The 17576-nt window shown below is 43.3% G+C and overlaps 1 protein-coding gene across 1 annotated transcript in view; it reads right to left on the bottom strand.

The window, feature by feature from the left end:
- Nucleotides 1-275: 275 nt before the first annotated feature.
- mgat4b (alpha-1,3-mannosyl-glycoprotein 4-beta-N-acetylglucosaminyltransferase B) overlaps nt 276-17576 on the bottom strand; it is a 121390-nt gene continuing 104089 nt past the window's right edge. The window contains exons 11-15 of the mRNA XM_084953324.1: nt 13110-13303; nt 12930-13008; nt 9292-9379; nt 4142-4254; nt 276-3103 (exon numbers count right to left, since the gene is read on the bottom strand). Of these exons, the coding sequence (XP_084809450.1) occupies nt 3080-3103; nt 4142-4254; nt 9292-9379; nt 12930-13008; nt 13110-13303 (498 nt within the window). The 3' untranslated portion in view covers nt 276-3079. The remainder of the gene's footprint in view (nt 3104-4141; nt 4255-9291; nt 9380-12929; nt 13009-13109; nt 13304-17576) is intronic.

The following is a 17576-nucleotide window of genomic DNA, read 5'->3' on the forward strand; positions in this document are numbered from 1 at the left end:
TATGTCAAAGTGAAGTTTAGTTTTTGTGACAGTGTGAAGTTAATTTTTTGAATGTGAATTCCTCCCCATTCATAAAGCCTGTCAATTCACCTCATTACAGAAACGTCAGTATGAATGCATTAATCTGATCCGAAAATGACAAAAACGAGCAAACATTAATTATTTAGGAAGCTTTTTGCTCAGTTTTAACAAACCTCACGGGGGGTGAGGCTGGAAAAAGAAAGACTTTCCTGCATTAGAAGAGATGCTGAAATTTAAAGACACAAGGAAACCACTTGAATTTCTGTCTTTATTACAATTCACAGATTGGATAGAAGTTTAAGCTCATTTAAATAGAGTTTATCTAAAGGATACAAAAGACACATACAAGATGATAGCAATGCATTCCAGTGCATCTTTCAAAGAAAATAAAAATAATAAAATCCTGGGATGTTTCCTGAAGCTAGAGTTAATTTAGCCTAATATCACTGATCAGCTGACTTCACATCTGAAAATCTGAACTAGTGACAGTTTGTACAGGAAAGAGAGCCACATCTTAATGGAGGAGAGTCTCGATAAACTGTTCCCGTGGTTCATTTACCTCCTTTACTTCACTTAGCCTGTTCCTTTGGATTTCTGTGAGCAGATTATAGATGTCAAAGTTACATGCTGTTGTGTTTCTGCATATTAGCAAGCCAATTTGTACTGTGAGAGGAGCTAGAATCCTTTATCAGACAGGAATGGGATGCTATTCCTCTTGAAGCTTCACTTCACTGTTGCTGTGTGTATTTGAAGACATATTTAGTACAATAATAATGGAAACAAATTAGAATTACTGGGTATGTTTTGTTGTTTCTTATGAGCGACTGCACTGAGTGCAAAGGCAGTGCACTTCAACACATCCACTGGAAGCTGCCCAGTATAACCGCAGCGTGACAGGCATCAAAGCAATAACCTTCCAGCCACACTCGCACTTCATAACATGGTTTAAAGCTCCCAGAAGTGCAGAAATAACGGGTGAAATTAAGTTAAAACAGCATTAAATGTTACAGAAGGAACAACACACTAAAACACTCTTTTGTCCTACATTTGTGTTTTAAAGGCAGATGACAGCACTTAGAACACCACATATTTACTCATTGTTAAACCACAGAACCACTAGAGAAGGAGAGAGCCTCCGGACGGCCCCTCGCTCTTCACTTTAGTCCAGTTCAAGACCTCAAAATGTCTAGAACCCAGAAGATTAATCAGAGCCCTGGCCATTATCCACCTCGAAAACCCAAGAACGTAAGTCCTTAAAAGTGATTCTGGAGTTTTAATAAACTTTGACAGGATGTTCATTTCGCTCTCGGTCTTTCAGAGAGGTAATGTGGCCCCTAAATCTGACAAATGTCCTCATAAATCAGTCGATCCAACATGAAGTCAATTAAATTCAGTCGGTCCAAAGTTAGACGCACAAAAGAAACAATGATAATGTCATGAATTACGTCACTTTAAGGCAGCTGTTCGGGGAACAGATTAAAATCTGCAAACGAGGGAACAATTTATCACAAACTTCTCTCCTGTAAGACGACACTGACACTGTCGCTCAGCGCGAGACAAAGAGCCGAAGGACGACGGCGTCTGCTCAGAAAAACTAAAAATCGACCTGTGGAGAAGACACAAGAAGGAAAAGTACCCAAGTGGTACAACAGAGTACATCAGAGTACTACAAAATACATCAGAGTACTGCAAAGTATCTCAGATTAGTCCATAATATCTCAGAGTCCCTCTGAGGGACGGTTCTCTGATTATTTTTCAATACTCTCTGCAGTACCCTGATTACCCCAGTGTTCTGAGGCACACTGTAGTAGTACTGCATAGTACTGTGGAATACCTCACAGTACTGCAAAGTATTTAACAGTACTGCAGAGTAAGACCAATGCAGAGTAATCAGGGGACTGTACTTCAAAGTACTGTGGAGTGTACCTCAAAGTATTAAAAAAAAACAAAAAAAACCCCTCAAAGTACTCCAAGATACCTCAGAAGACTGGAATACCTCAAAGCATTTTACAGTCTTCTGAGGAATTCAGAGTACTGTGGAATATTTTTGAGTACTCTAGACTATTTTAATGTAATTAGAGTACTGAATAACAGTCAGAGTGATGTGGAATATCTCAGGATACAGTGGCGTATTTCAGAGTACTAATGAGGCCCCACAGAGTACCAAAGACTCTCAGAATACAATGGAGTTTTGCAGAGTAATCAGCGTACTGCAAAACACAGAGGAATACCTCAGAGTACACTGGAGTATGTCAGAGTAATCAGAGTATTACACAGCAATCAGAGTACTGCATGGTACTGAGGAATACCTCAGAGCACAGTGGAGTACAGCAGAGTAATCAGAGTACTACATGGTACTGAGGAATGCCTCAGGGTACAGTGGTGTACTGCAGAGTAATCAGAGTAATCAGGACACAGAGCAGTCAGTGTGAAGGCCTCGGTAACTTAAAGATGTGGTCATGAACAGAAACTCGTCGGCGTCTTCGTCAGTAGTTTGAAACCACGATAACGGGAAGAAGGTCCGAGGCTGCAGCAGAGGATTCTGGGTATTTGTGGACGCTACATGTCGGGAGGCGGGGCCTGTTTGAAGTGACTCTGCTCTTCGTTAAGGCAAATTGAAGGAGGGGAAACGCCTGCAGCCACACATCACCACACGCAGCGAGTGGACGCACATACACGGGTACTGTGGGCGGGGCAGGAAGGTCCCGTCTGCAGACAGGAAGTCCCAAAGCAGCAGATCGATCATCAGAGGTGGCTCGCCGCTCTTGCCACAGCCTCCGTGATTACCAGTGTTTCAACATTGAGCTTACTGTATGTACACATAAATACAGGATGAGGAGTAATGACATCACTCCTCTGGGTGGAGACAGGTGAGCCCACCTGTCGCTGTGTCTCAGTCTCTGATCTGTTCAGTCCTGCAGCGCCGAGGTCCTGCCAGGCGGCGGCGCTGTGGCACCGCGGTGGGGATCTGGTGAGCGGGACGAGGCAGGACAGGAGCCGAGGAGCTTCCGGTCAGCTCGTCTGAACGCCGCTGAGGTAACTTCAAGGGGGCGGAGCTTTACTCGGCTTTCTTTATGAAGATCTGACAGAGGAGAGACGGCGAAGGCGTGAGTCACAGAGAATCACTAAAATAACGAGACAAACCCGCCTGACCTGCTCAGCATCAGCTGCTTTGCACGATCACACAGGAAGTATGATGGGGTCCAAACCTGCCGCTTTTCACTTATATAGCCTATCTGACCCCTCATAACTCCAAATACAGGGGATATTCAGAAGATATGATAGATTTATTAAAGTTTGAATAAACTTTAATGAGAGGAGCAGAAACAAGCGCGGTAACCTGGATGTTTGATCAGTTTCTGAAAAAGCAGGTGGCTGCTCAGAAAAGGTGCGAGCATTCATCACAAGCTGTGCCCAGTTTCACGTGTGGCCCTGCATCTATAAATCCAATCATTATCGAGACTGATGCGTCTGCAGCTTTGCTTCACAGCTGATGGGCGAGCTGCAGCACGGATTCAAGCTGTTTTTATTTTCAGCCACGCTCTAATTATCGTTCCATCTGGAGACTCACAGGTTGCTTTCCCGGTGTGTTGGCCGCATTACTACAGGAGAGCTTTCAGTTAATATTCACTGTGCTGTCATCGTTTGTGTGTGGATCTTATCTAAGCTCTTATAAGACATGACAACTGTCGGCCTAATAGTCAACTTTACTGCAGTCTGTCACTAACTGGAGCTACTGTAGCTGATTCAGGACACAGCTCTGCTTCCTGAACTATCAGTCCAATGAAATAAAATACAATAAATTAAATTTTTTAAAAAAGAAATCTTTCAGAAAACCTGCTGGACACTGACATCAGTGGTACCAACTTTCTGTCTTTTTCTGGTGAATATACCTGAAATTAGATTGGGCACTGGGACCACATTCACTGAAAAGGACTTAATATACTGGACCAGTTTGTACAGACAGAGTAAAGAAAGGATTACAGAATACCCCGGAGACTTCAGAATCCTCTCCAAGGACTTCTTCTGTCAATACTCAGCAGTAAGTGTGGATAAATGTCTCAACAGAACACTGTCTTTTGGTTAGTTTTAGTTTGATTAAACTCTGAGGCGATCTCACCTCGCTGAGGATCACCCAGACTGGTGAGTCCGTGATCACTGAGAGACGCATGGCCTCCAGGGGCCCGAAGCTGGGGTCCACCTCCCCCTCTGCGATGCCATTATGGAACGTTCCTGGAAAAGATGAAGATCAACAGGCTCAATAACCTGACAGGAGAAGTGAGGATGGTTTCAAACAGAAGTGCACTGTGACAGCTTTTTAATTTACAGAGATTTCTACTGTCATTTTATTTAATCTGCCAGCGACCAAAGTAAACACAAGGCAGTTAATGGTGCAGCATCCTCTTTGCGATCTATTTCATCCATTTAAATACAGCAGCCAGCAACCACATGCCAACTGCTCAAGGGATACACATTTTTCCCCGGTGACCTCCCTGCCTAGGTTTTCTAAAGTCTTGTTCTTTGCTGTTTCCTGTTATTTTGGACATGTCACTTTGGTGATTTTACTTCCTGTGTTGTCCCTCTGTTATGACTGTCTGCTCTGCCCTCATTGGCTTCACCTTATTATCCTGGACCCTGCACTATGAAATGAGATCCACATATCCACAGTATTTTTCTTTTATCTGGATTCATTTACTCAGTAACATCAGTAATCAGGATAAATGGTCACATGAACATGGCAAGTTAACCCACGGTTTCACTCATAGTTATAGATAAATGTACTGACAGCAGACAACTAAGTATTTCCAAACAATAACAATAATAGTAAATAAAAACATAATAAATGGTTTAGTCCATGTGTAAATAAGTTCAAATAGCTGCTCTGTTTAATGATGAGACATTAAATCTTATACAACAATAAAATGACTGTACAGTTGTTTGGAGGGAATAAAGTTGCTGATCATCAGGGAAATGCGAATACAACAGAGCTGTACTCATTTTACATTTAAAGCCCACTTTGATCTTAAAACTCAGACCTAACCCAAAAGTTACCCGGGTCAGAGGAACACATACTTCTGTTCTTCATTATGTACTTTCAGTCTTTGTCAGGCTTCTTCTTCACTTGATTTGGGTGTGCTTTATTCTGTTTTGTCTTTCTGTACCCTTGAATAGAATAAAACTCACTTTTTTTTTGGTCACTAATTTTGTGCCTGTGTTTGGCTCCTGCAGGACAAAGAACATGCTTCACAAAAATACTGGCGGTGGGCAGTGCTCACCTCCAGCCTCATAGTACATGCACCTGTGGTATAAATGTGGTATAACTCCTTTTTGAGATATTGTGCCTGAAAGATTTTCAGAAAACTTCACCTCTGACCTTGATGTCACTGAGATTTTACTAGAAGCACCTATAGTATAGACCAGCAGTCCCCATTCTTTTTTGCGCCACGGACCGCTTTATGCCCGACAATATTTTCACGGACCGGCCTTTAAGGTGTCGCGGATAAATACAACAAAATAAAACTAGTACCGGTACCGAAAAAAATAAGATTTATTCATAACACACGTGAAAAGACCCAGGAAAACCAAGTTAACGATAAAAACGATAACAAAATAACGCTGAAAACCGATAAAAACCCTGAAAACCATACATTTCACACCTGAGCCTCTACTCTCGCGGCCCGGTACCAAACAACTCACGGACCGGTACCGGTCCAAGGCCCGGGGGTTGGGGACCGCTGGTATAGACTTGAAAATCCTACATCGCCTCGCTCTGAAGTTATTGTGTTCACAAAATTGCACCACCCCGCCCAGCCGCCCTGGTGGGACGACGACCCCAAGGTTTTCAGACTGAGGGGTAAAAACTGACCCCTTGATATACCTACTTTTGGCTCAGATAAAACATCTTATCTTTAAAGAAGGTTTATTTGAATCTTTAACCTGCTTTTTTAGCATTTTAAAAGGGATTTTGAAGTAATTAAGGGATTGTTATACTTTCTGTGCAGATTTACAGGGTTATTAAGACCCATTACGTGTTCCCACCATCCATTTATTGCCCCTGTGGTTCCAGCTTTCTCTGAGCCTGACTACCAGAAAAAAGCCTCAGTCTCCATCAGACCCTCTCTGGCGTCCTGCCGGTATCGGGTCTTCCAGCAGAGGTTGGTTTCAGGGCAACTGCACCTCAACAGAGCAATAATCCCTCAGAGGATTTATTTACTAGGATTATCATGCTGGCAGTGATGCTTCCAGGTAGCGACTGTAATCCTGACAGAGAACAGCATCTGCGGAGCGTGTTATTGTTTATCACAGGGTATTATCTGATATTATTGTGGGTATTATGGTTTTCACTCAGTATCCAGACTCGTGTACACGGCTGTCTGAGAGCTGTCCCCAGAAACACAGATCACACAAAGGCTCAGAACATAGACAATAAAAAATAATCAGACAGCAGTTCTTGGGCTGACATGGGAGCTTTCTTTTTGTTTCTCCTACAATAAACGCCGACAGAGGCGGGAAACAAATCTTTTAAGAGGATGACATTTTACACTTTCAGGCAACAAACAGCAGACTTCAGGTCCACTTCAAGTCTAGATTAAAGCACAGGAAGCAGAAAGGAGGACGAATGGAAATACTCGGGTATGAATTCTCCAGAATTCTTGAGCTTGATTAAATGAATTGAACCAAAGTCCATCCCAATCATCTGATGGGTGATTCCATTTTTAACTGAAACAATGCAAGCCTCATGGTGGTGCTAGAGGAAAAGTGAAAACATCAAAGTTCCCATGCTTCCCCCTCAGGACTGATCTCTTTGTGAAGGAATTTTCCACAAAAATTCAAAGCGTGTTTAAGATGCCGAGCTTCTCAAAAATGAATTTATATAAAATAAAGTTTGAACCGCCTAAAAGTTTCTGTAAACTTTTGATTTCTGTGGAAGTGACGGGAACATTGACCTTTCCAGGACAGAACCACGTGTTTGGGCTCTTTCAGGCTCGATGCTGGGACATGACAGACTGGAGGAGGAACCTGAACTTCACTGAAATGAAGTTCCCTCCTTTCTGTAGCCCACCCTCCTTCAAATATGCCGTTTAGTCCTGACTCTCTCAGACGGTTAATTTTCACACAGAAGATCTCACACACTGAAATTGGACGCAGGTCTCCTGAAGGCAGCACGATGAAATGAATAGAGTGAAGGAGCGCGGCTGGATCGATCCGCCGACTCATCTGAAAAATTGATGAAGGGGATAAAGAGCTGCTGGTAATTTATGATGTCAGCCCACACTGGCGCTCCTTCCACCTGCTGTAGGCCAGTATCTTCTTTCCCTCTGAAGTCCTGATTCCTTCAGGTGGATTCAAACATGCACAAAACAACGTCTTTCATGCAAATAATGAGAAAGACAAAAAGACGACTGTGGTCCAGAATAATCTAAAAGGGTAGATGAGCTAAATAGGCCAGAAGCTTCAATGTTTGCATTCATATAATAGAAACTGACCATGGATGCTCGGTGCTCCCGATGCAAAGAACAAATGAGCAGATTTATTTTGTTCTGTTGGTTTTATTTCAGTTTTTATTCATTTTAAGTCAAATAACTTCACACAGCATGTCAGGACACCTTAATTTATTTACTGAAGGTTCCAGTTAATCCTGCTGAAATCAGCCCAGCTGGAGGAAAAACAAATTCCAGTAATGAAAAGATAAATCTGACAGTCTGCCAATGTGTGTGAAACCCCGAGGCTACACTGAAAATCCAACCTGTGACATGAAATCTATTCCTGGCGAGTTTATTGATCGATTGACTGAACGCACCTACGCACAGTCTCTAACTTTTTCTGCTTATTCTTTCATCTGCTCATTTTTACTTATAAATAAAGTTAAAATTTTTACGAGCATCATCCTGCAAGGCCAGATTTCTATCAGATGGAAAGCGGACTGATGTAAGGTCTCTGCACGATACCTGACTCTTTACCTTCTCACATCCACAGCGGAACCAAGTTTTGGCCTTCAGCCTGTCAGTTTTTACAATCTAATGCAAAGTTTTCATAACAAAAGTTGTTGTTCAGCTCTTAAAGTTTGGAAAACACCAAACCTGTCAGGCTGCGTGCTGGTTAAAGATGTGCAGAACATCACTGTTAAATTATTCAATATATAAAAATAAAGGAGGAGAGGTTTGTGGGTTTTCGCCTTGTGAATCACGAAACCTCCACGAGCTGAAAGAATACACCAAATAAAAGCGCAGCGCTAAAGCCTGCAGTTCCTCTACTGTCCACCAGAGGCTCCAGCAGTCAGTCAGTCCCCATAGACCACCCTGTTAAAACTTTACAGCAGAAATAAGCATGTTTAGAGCCTCATACAAAAATGGTTTTTGTCTCTGTAGATAATTGAATCCTTCAAAGCAACCGTACAGTTATAAGTCACCTGTTAAAATATTATATAGGCTTAAATTATTATGCTTTGTTAGGGGTGTGGCTTCTTTGACTGAAAGTTGGATGGAGACACAGGTGACTGTAGCTGCTAGCTGTCACCTCAGATTACTGGAGTCCCTGAAGTGGACCTCTGGATCGTGTTTGTGCTGTTGGAGCATCTTTAATAACATCATCTGACCAATAATATGGCTGCTGTGAGATTACTGTACTAACTGACTGTCTGAGATCTAGTTTTTTTTTAAATTTATTTTATTTGGATGTGACTGAGCGCTAATTATCAGATGTGTCCGTGTGTGTGATATGCCCACAGGATTTAAAATGGAAAGACTACAAAGCAGCGAGTGAACAGTCTATGGTCACAAACACAGATCATTCCTGAGAAAACAACTCAAAATATAATCTAAAATCAAATTAATGCAACTTTTTAGCGCACAGGGCTCAGATATTTGAAAGATCAGCTGTTCCAAGGTGCTTTCTTTACAATAATCCTTGCTGGGAGGTGAAATATTCAGCACTGAGCTCTGCTGATTGGCAGTTTTGTGGAGCTGCTTACAAGTACAGGTTCTTAAAATGGTCCTGCAGTGGAGAACAGCCGAACTGGATCAGCTGTAAAGACTGCGTGTTGAAGTTCACTCCACAGTTCAGGAAGATAAAAGAGTAAAAGGAGCGTTTTCCCTCCTTGCAGATGTAAACTGTGACAGCTCATGTGCAGGGAAAGAGCTCATTACAGCTCCTCAAATGCAGCAGTCAGTCGCACGTCCTCAGTTGCTGCTACACCCATCACTTTATGATGATCGAGGAAACTCGGTGAAGCTGCACACAGCTGGCTGCTGTCTGTGTGCCATCACTCACCGATTCTGATGAAGCCGTCCTCGGTCCGGTGGTACTTTGGCGTTTTCTCCTTCCCTTCTATCAAGGCCTCTTTCTCTGCCTGGATATTCTGGAAGCAAACGAAACACCAGCCGATCAGTTAATCAATTAATTTGACTCTGCGTTTGTATTGTTAGTGTGTCAGAAAGAAAACGCCTCATCATTCAATTATAAATCTAATCTAAGGCCATTCATTGAAAGCTGGAGAGTCTCAATTATAGTTATAATATGGAGAAAACTCATTTTTATCATGGATCAGTTACATGTGCAATAAAAGCAATAAAAAAAACCAGCTCCTCTCCTCCAGCTATGTTTAACTTTTCTATTTAAATTCAGAACTTATGTCTTCTGCAGCTTTCGGCTCATTTTACACACTAAAAGTTTAATAACTTCTCATATAATGGGGAAGGGATAGCTCAGTAGGTAGAGTGGTGGCCCCGTGACCGGAAGGTCGGGGGTTGAATCCACTGAACGGCTACCCTGAGGTACCCCTGAACAAGGTACCGTCCCTACAAACTGCTCCCTGGGCACCCAATGGCTGCCCACTGCTTCACTGAGTGAATGGGTTAAATGCAGAGAGGAATTTCCCCACAGGGATCAATAGAGTATACATTATTACTATTATTATTATTATTATGAATACAACAGCACCACGGTTAAAGGATCACACTATACTTGTAACATTAAATCAGGTTTTTACTTGAAATAATGCAACACTGAATACCCTTTTCTAAAAAACTGAAACCTTTTCACTTTTTTCAGAACCTCATTTACCTCCTTAAACAATCAAAGCACTGCGGGGTGCATGTGACACACCTCAGGTCAACTGGATTTGTTTAACTTAAAAAAACTACCAAAACTCTCCATCCTGACAGGAATAACGAAGCAAAGGTGTCACACATCCCGAGGATAGCTCGTTTCCCCGTTCCTGGTAAAAAGCACAGTTAAATTCTAAGGAAGGGTTTCCAGGAGAAAGTCTTTTCTCTGTAAAAAGAAATTGCAGCACGGTTTAGATTTGCAAAGCTGCTTCTGAATAAACAACAAGACTTCTGGAAATCTGTCCCACAGCTAAAGCTCAGACCAAACTGGGTCATTAACAGGACAATGATCCAGAGCAGCGCAGCAAATCTGCGACGGTCCACTCAGAGTCCAGACCTCAACCGGACTGAGATGTTGTGATGGGACCTTCAGAGAGCTGTGCATGAATGAATACTGCAAACCTCAATGAACTGAAGTAACGCAGTATAGTGAGAAACTTATAGAGTCACACAGAGAATGATTGTTTCAGGTTACTGGAAGGACGTTCTGCTGTATTCACAGGATCTGTCTGAAGAAGCAACAAGAACAGAAACACAAACACGAGTCGTTGACGAGACACAGGCGGAAACACTCAGAGAAGACAGACAGGAAGTTAATGTATAGGCGACACAAGAAAGAGCAACATTAGGAATGAAAGAGGATGTTTTTTAAAAACTGCGCAGCTAAACTGAGACTGCAGTGCCGTTTGTGTCGCTGTTAGTGAAATACGACTGTGTATCTGATCAGCACTGCAACTGAAAGCCCGAACACATCACCCGCTCTGCACTTTATACATGTGTTTCACACCTGTTACCATGGTGATCTAGCCAGGTAAAAGAAGCTAAAAGGAGATCCACCAGTGAAAACTCTGACTTTAAGCTGCTCACTCATTAATCTTGCTGCTGTTTCTCGTGCTTCCTGTGCCGGAGTAACAGTACTCATAAAGGCTCTGGAGCTTTCCCATGTGCGCACACACCTGCACTGTTTCCTGTCCTCGCACAGACTGAAACGCTGTCCCGGCTGCTGATCAACTTCTGAATGGAGACGCTGCCTCAAGACGCACTCTGACATTTAAACCAACATCAGTTTATCTGCTCTCAGCTGTCACAGCGATTATTCACACCTACAGCCTCAAAAAATCCAAACAATACCGCCGGTTCGACATAACGGTTTAAATGATCATATTACATACATATTAATATGATAATTCAATGACCTTTTCACCTAAAATTAATTCTTTTCAGCTCACCTCCATCATCCTCTTATCAGAACAGCTCAATTACTGACGGCTCCACTGACACATTCACATCATGTTTGAATCACAAATGAAAAAAAGAGATAAGTGTGAATGAGAGGGGGGCAGGTGAGTGTAAATACGTGGGGTCAACCATTCAAACCACGAGAGGTGAAGAAAAGAAGGGGGTGGAACGGGTGGAGATGAGCATATACGGATATACTGATGGAGCTGCCAGGTAGGAGGACAAGAGGAGGACCTCAGAAAGGATGCTGTGAAGGAGGTCATGCAGAGGGTTGGTGTGACAGAGGGGGATGCTGGGATAGGAGGAGATGGAGGCAGAAGGAGACTCTGATCATTTTTGGACTCTTCTCAGGCGATGATCTGATGATAAAACTCGACTGCAGGTTTTCTGTGCGTTACTAACTCGATACACAGAAAAGCCGAAGCCCTTTGATGCTTTTACAACAACAGACAGATGAGCTTCATATGAACTAAACCGATTCAGCTCCACAAACCACACTTTGACACGTTTCGGCCCCGAGAGCAGCCGCAGCATGGACGATGAAATTTCTAACAAATTTAGCAGTAATCGTGTTTTGTACAGCCACATTTTCTGGCGTGTACCTGCAGTTTTTAGGGCCATCATCCAGTCCCACCCCCTCCTTCTCCTCCTCCCTTCCTGCTCTTGGTCAGCATTACTGCAGCAACCGCCTCCCTCCCCCAGCTCTGGTCTGCACGTGTCTGTGTGCTCAGCTTCCTGTAAGGGCGTACCGATTCTTCTCCTCGTTTTATCTCTCCTGTTGATCTCGGTAGGAGCTCCTCTTCCTCTCAGCGCACCTCTCTCCGCCCCGCTGAGGCTCTCGGCTTCATTCAGCCTTTGTTTTACAGTCGACCACAGACAGAAAGTGGCAGTGATCCATCACTCTGCCTCCTTTTCCACACACCACAAACTGAATCTGTTCTCACTTATAGCAGGCACTCATGGCAGAGTCCGATATGGTCTCCTGCTATAGATGGAAATTAATCTCTCGGTTAGGGGCTTCCTGGATTACTCCAGTTTGTTTCAGCCTGCCTGCCTTGTCCTTGATGTTTCTAAAGGCTATGTTAACTTTGCACTCTCATCCTTTGCTGTCACTGTGATGGATACTGGGTCAAAAAGCAGAAATTTCACCCATCTATCCATTAACTGAAAACCTCATCCAATTCAGTGCTGCAGGAGCCTATCCCGGCCGTCACAGGCTAACAGAGACAAAGACCAAATTAAACTGAACCTCACGCATGTCTTTGAACTGTGCTGGAGGAAGCACAGGGAGAACAACCTCCTCACAGAAAGGCCTTAGCCTGGATTCAAACCCTGGACCTTCTCGAGGAGAGGTGATGCTGCTAGCCACCACACGAGTGGGCGAAGATAGTTCTCAGTTGACCCTCTGCTGGACTGCACCGAAATGATCTTTTTAAAAAGTAAGCACATCTAAAAGATTTTAAACTTCTATACTTTTACCCAAAACAGCTAGCAAAGAAGCATGTGGACACTTTAAGGCTTCCCAGGATGCCCCACCCATTAAAACTGTATCTGAACACTCACATCGAACGGCAGAACCTCCACCGACGTGTTGAAGAGTTTGTCTCCTGGATGTTCGATGTTTCCGCTCCGGAAGAAAAACCTGAGAGAAAGAGAGAGAGGTGATATTTCAGTAAGAGCAGCAGGGACGGAGGGAAGACTCTAACCTGTGGTACTCCCCCTATCCCGTCCTTCGTTACTGACCTTTCGATGCGAACAGGTGTGAAGAATCGTATCCGTATGAAATCCCCCGCCACCGGGGTGAAGGCCCAGAAGAAGTCCTCACCCAAGTAGGCCTTCTCCAGGGTGAAGTGCTGGTAGGTCTTCAGACTGGTCGTCACCTCCGCCAGCGGGTTGGCGTGACCCTTATGGAGAGTCTGTTTCCCAAAGTCCTTATCCTAAAAAATCCCCCAAACAAACAGACATCACATGACTAAATCATTTCTTCAGTATGAAGTCACGCCTTGCTGGATGCTTCTGCAGCTGCACGTCTGAATCACTGCACAGCTGACGCCGCTGTGCAGTGACCAGAAGATAATTCGAACCGCTGGTATCATCGCCAGACGCGCTCGCTGTCCTTGATGACTAATCCACTTTCGCTTCAGTGCAGAAACAATTCCGAAGAGCAACAGAAGCATGATGTCATGCTATTCTGGTGCACTTACAGAGACTTTTCGTATTCTGGATATCATTCAACAGCAGGACTGAGTGACCACGCACTGACCTCTGAACCTAAACTCATAACGCAAGACTGCAGCCAACAAAACGAGAATGTGATAGGATTTTAACTGCACAGACACAAACAGCAAGAAAACAGACTCAGTCCATCAGGATCTAATTCAATCCGAAGCCTTTATTAGATCACAATATGCTGTAAAAATCCTACCATGCCACTCTGCTACCATGCCACCTCATCGTGGATGAAACATGAAATATTCACAAAACCTTTTCCACCTTTAGATTATTAATGAGAGCGTTTCCCTAGTAGAAATAATAAGATTCATCTAATGAAGAAGAATAAACACCTCTGTTAGTTTTGGAGTTTAAAGAATGAAGGCAACGAAGCAATTAAACCTGCATTCTCACCAAATGATGTGGCATCCTTTCACTAACACCTTACCCAGCCCATATCAGTACAGATATGATATTCTTCCTCATAGCTTTACAAAGGCATCACGTCAGCGTGGATACAGCGTCTATGTCGTTGATGCAGTTTGTTAACAGAATAAGTTCAGTGTGAGCAGGCTCCATGTCTGTTATGCTTCTACACTCCAATAACGTTACTCTCTGTGATAAACATGCACTGGGAGGCACAGCGCCCTCTGTGGTCAACATTTCATTACCAAATATTTGTGTTACGGGTGAAATGACAGCAGCAGCTGCAGGTCTGACTCCTGTCAGCAGTGGCGGTCCTAGCCCGTTTGGCGCCCTGGGCGAACACTCCCTCTAATTGTTATTGATCCCTTTAGCCCTGGTCCTAAAGAGTATATTTATTTATTTTCTTACTCTTCTTATATTTATTGTTTGTTTACTTGCACTGCTGTAACTGGAGCCTCGTCGTCTTGTCTCTATATACTGGACCATAAAGATGACAATAAAGTTTACTTTGACTTCAGCAGCGAGCAGTGAGGGGTCTCGCGCTCACGTTTCTCGTATAGAATTTCGAAAAAACATCGGTGCAAATTATAAGTCTGTATCATAATGTCTGGCGTTTTCGTGTTTGTTGGTTTGTTTTTATTTTGTTTTATTTTGCGAGTTGGTTATTAGATGCTGCTCCAGCCAGCCAGAGAACCCTGCTGCCCCGCCCTCTCCTCCCTGTGCCGCAAGCACAGTGTTGGGAAGGTTACTTTTAAAATGTATTCCACTACAGATTACATGCCCCAAAATGTATTTTGTAACGTATTCCGTTACGTTACTCAATGAGACGCATTCTGAATACTTTGGATTACTTAATATATTATCATGCTTTTTACAACTACATGAATGTACTATTGTGATTTATTAGGATTACTGAAGGTCCCCGGCTCCGAGCCGTAGTAAAGGGCCCTCTGGCTAATAGTCGGTTCCATGTCGGGCTCCTAGCCGAAAACTAGCTTTACTTTGTTGTCTGGGTCAAGTTTGCTAGCGAGAGACAGAGAGAGGTTGAAAGGCTGCTCCAACGGAACTTATTGTTTCGGAGGAAAACACAAACACGGTGTACAGTCCAGTCTTAATAGCTTACTTACAACTGGGCTCATCAGGCACTCTTCTTGGCTGCATTGGTTATTATTATATTTACATGCTTCCAGCTCCCGTTTCTGCTCGATGACAACTCCTACTTTTCCACTCTCCTTTTTCTCCCTCCTCACGCTCACAGACACATAACGGGTATGGCAGTCCATTCTCCCTGCAGCACGGACTACACTGCCAATGAGGCTACGTTCTTTAGGGCTATGCCTGTAGCATTCTGCCTATTAGCTTAGCACAACAACAACAACAACATCAAAAAGGCGCTCTCTCACCCAGGAAACACAGAGAGAGAGAGCGTCACCCTGTAACCATGGCAACCGTAACGCTGCCGCCTGGAACAACAGAACAACAGCACAAGCAAAACCCAAAAAGTCCTGACCCGCGACAATATGAAACAGGAAAATACCGCCGTGTAATCCATTTATTTCAACAAAGTAACTGTATTCTAAATACTTTTTAAACGGTAACTGTAACGGAATACAGTTACTCATATTTTGTATTTTAAATATGTAACGGCGGTACGTGTATTCCGTTACTCCCCAACACTGCGCAAGCAGCAGGCGCACGTCGCAAACGGAGGGCGCCCTTACTCCCAGCAAATGGGCGATAGAAAACCGATCGGTGCCTATGCCATTCCCACTATGCGCTGGCATGACGTCGCGCAGCATGAGTACGAGCAATTTTTTTTGTTTTTTTTTGCCGATGGCCTTGAGGCCGCCGGGCTACCGCCCGTTTCGCCCGTATCAAAAACCGCTACTGCCTGTCATGAGTAATGAGGAACAGGCAGGCAGAGCAACTGATCTGCTTTTTTAGTGTTACCTGCAGGGGAGCAGAGGTGGGTAGTAACGAGTTACATTTACTCCGTTACATTTACTTGAGTAAGTTTTTGAAAAAAATGTACTTTTAAAGTACCCTTTTTGCACGATACTTTTTACTTTTACTTGAGTACATTTGTGAAGAAGAAACGGTACTTTTACTCCGCTACATTTGCAAAATTTGACTCGTTACTTTTTAAAAAAAACAATTAGTTTAACACATTAGATAACATGCCGCCAGTGGAGTTTCCGGTACCTTTTTTACCAATCAGATGTGGCCATGCAGTCACATGACCAGTTTGAAACTGTGGCGGGCAGAGCGGCCCAAGCGTTTCAAAGTAGCTGACACACGGAAAGAAGAAACATTAAAAACATGGCAGAGCCAGTCGTCTACGCTACAGCTGAAGAGGATGAGCACCCTTGGCCTTACATACAAAGGATGTTTCGCTTAAAAGCAGTACAAAAGAACAGCTATGTCTTCAGCGTGAAAAAACTCAGCTCGTGTAACCTGAGGAAACGGTAAGTTTTCTCTAAATATCTTTTAGCTGTGGTTAGCTGGATGTCAGTCGTATGTTACAGACGCTGTGTCGAGCTCGAGCTGCGAGTCATGTTTTCGGCGCTGCGTTGTAGTGAGATAAGTTTGTGTGTTTTGTGCATCTTCGGCTGTCCTTTTAACTGCTCGCTGGTTAGCTAGCGTGAGCTATAAGCTAACAGCTAGCCTGGTTAATGACGCTAGAGTTCCACGCACATGTAAACAGCTTGTCTCTACTGCTTTAACTGTTAAAACAGAAGGCAATACTGCGGCTGACAGGGTTTATTATGTGAAACAGCAGCTTGTTTAGTTTAAACAGTCTGCGTTAAGCTGGGCAAACACTGTGCGATTTTTTTCAGTCGCGTTATTCAGCTCCTGCTCAAACTGTACAACGGCCTGATGCTCTGATGCGACCTGAGTGCTCAAACTGTGCATTCATAACATGAAGCTTATCATACAAAATCTGTCTCTCGTTCTCCCTCTCTCTGTCTTTCACTCACTCACACAGGCACACACACACCACCGTCAACTTTGCTAAATTACTAATGAAAAACATTGCAATGTCCATCCAACTCTTTTCATGGTTGTTGTAGTCGTGATAATTTTGTGAGGTCACATTGAAAAGCCTTGGATACGGAAGCGTAGAGCTGCCACCCAGGCAAAGAAAAATAGAAAAATGAAAAGTATATTGTTCTAACAATATACCTTTCACGTTTGAACAATATAATATCACGTTATTACAATATACAGAATTATCACGTTTGTACAATATAAATATTATATAGGCTACATCGCAGCTCCAGTCACGGCTTCCATCACTGTCTTTCTCGTCTTTTCCCAGAGTAACAGCCAAACAGGAGGATCTATTGGCAAGCACTGCTTAGCCTTGCACGCATTCTTATTTTAAACTTAATCTGGAATTCATTGCAAACTGTTTGTGCAGGATATGAATGACAAGATTTTGTTTTTCTACAAGAGTTAGTAAAAAACATCTCCAGTGTGATCAAATCTTCTTGCCAAACATCTGCAGCTTGGCAGTGTATACAGCACTATAATGACCAGAGCTAATTCTTTTGAAAACCATACATCTTTCCA

Source organism: Perissodus microlepis, chromosome 2 (genome assembly GCF_051167445.1).
Source record: "Perissodus microlepis isolate ML-2025 ecotype Zambia chromosome 2, ASM5116744v1, whole genome shotgun sequence".
In the NCBI taxonomy this organism is placed as follows: domain Eukaryota; kingdom Metazoa; phylum Chordata; class Actinopteri; order Cichliformes; family Cichlidae; genus Perissodus; species Perissodus microlepis.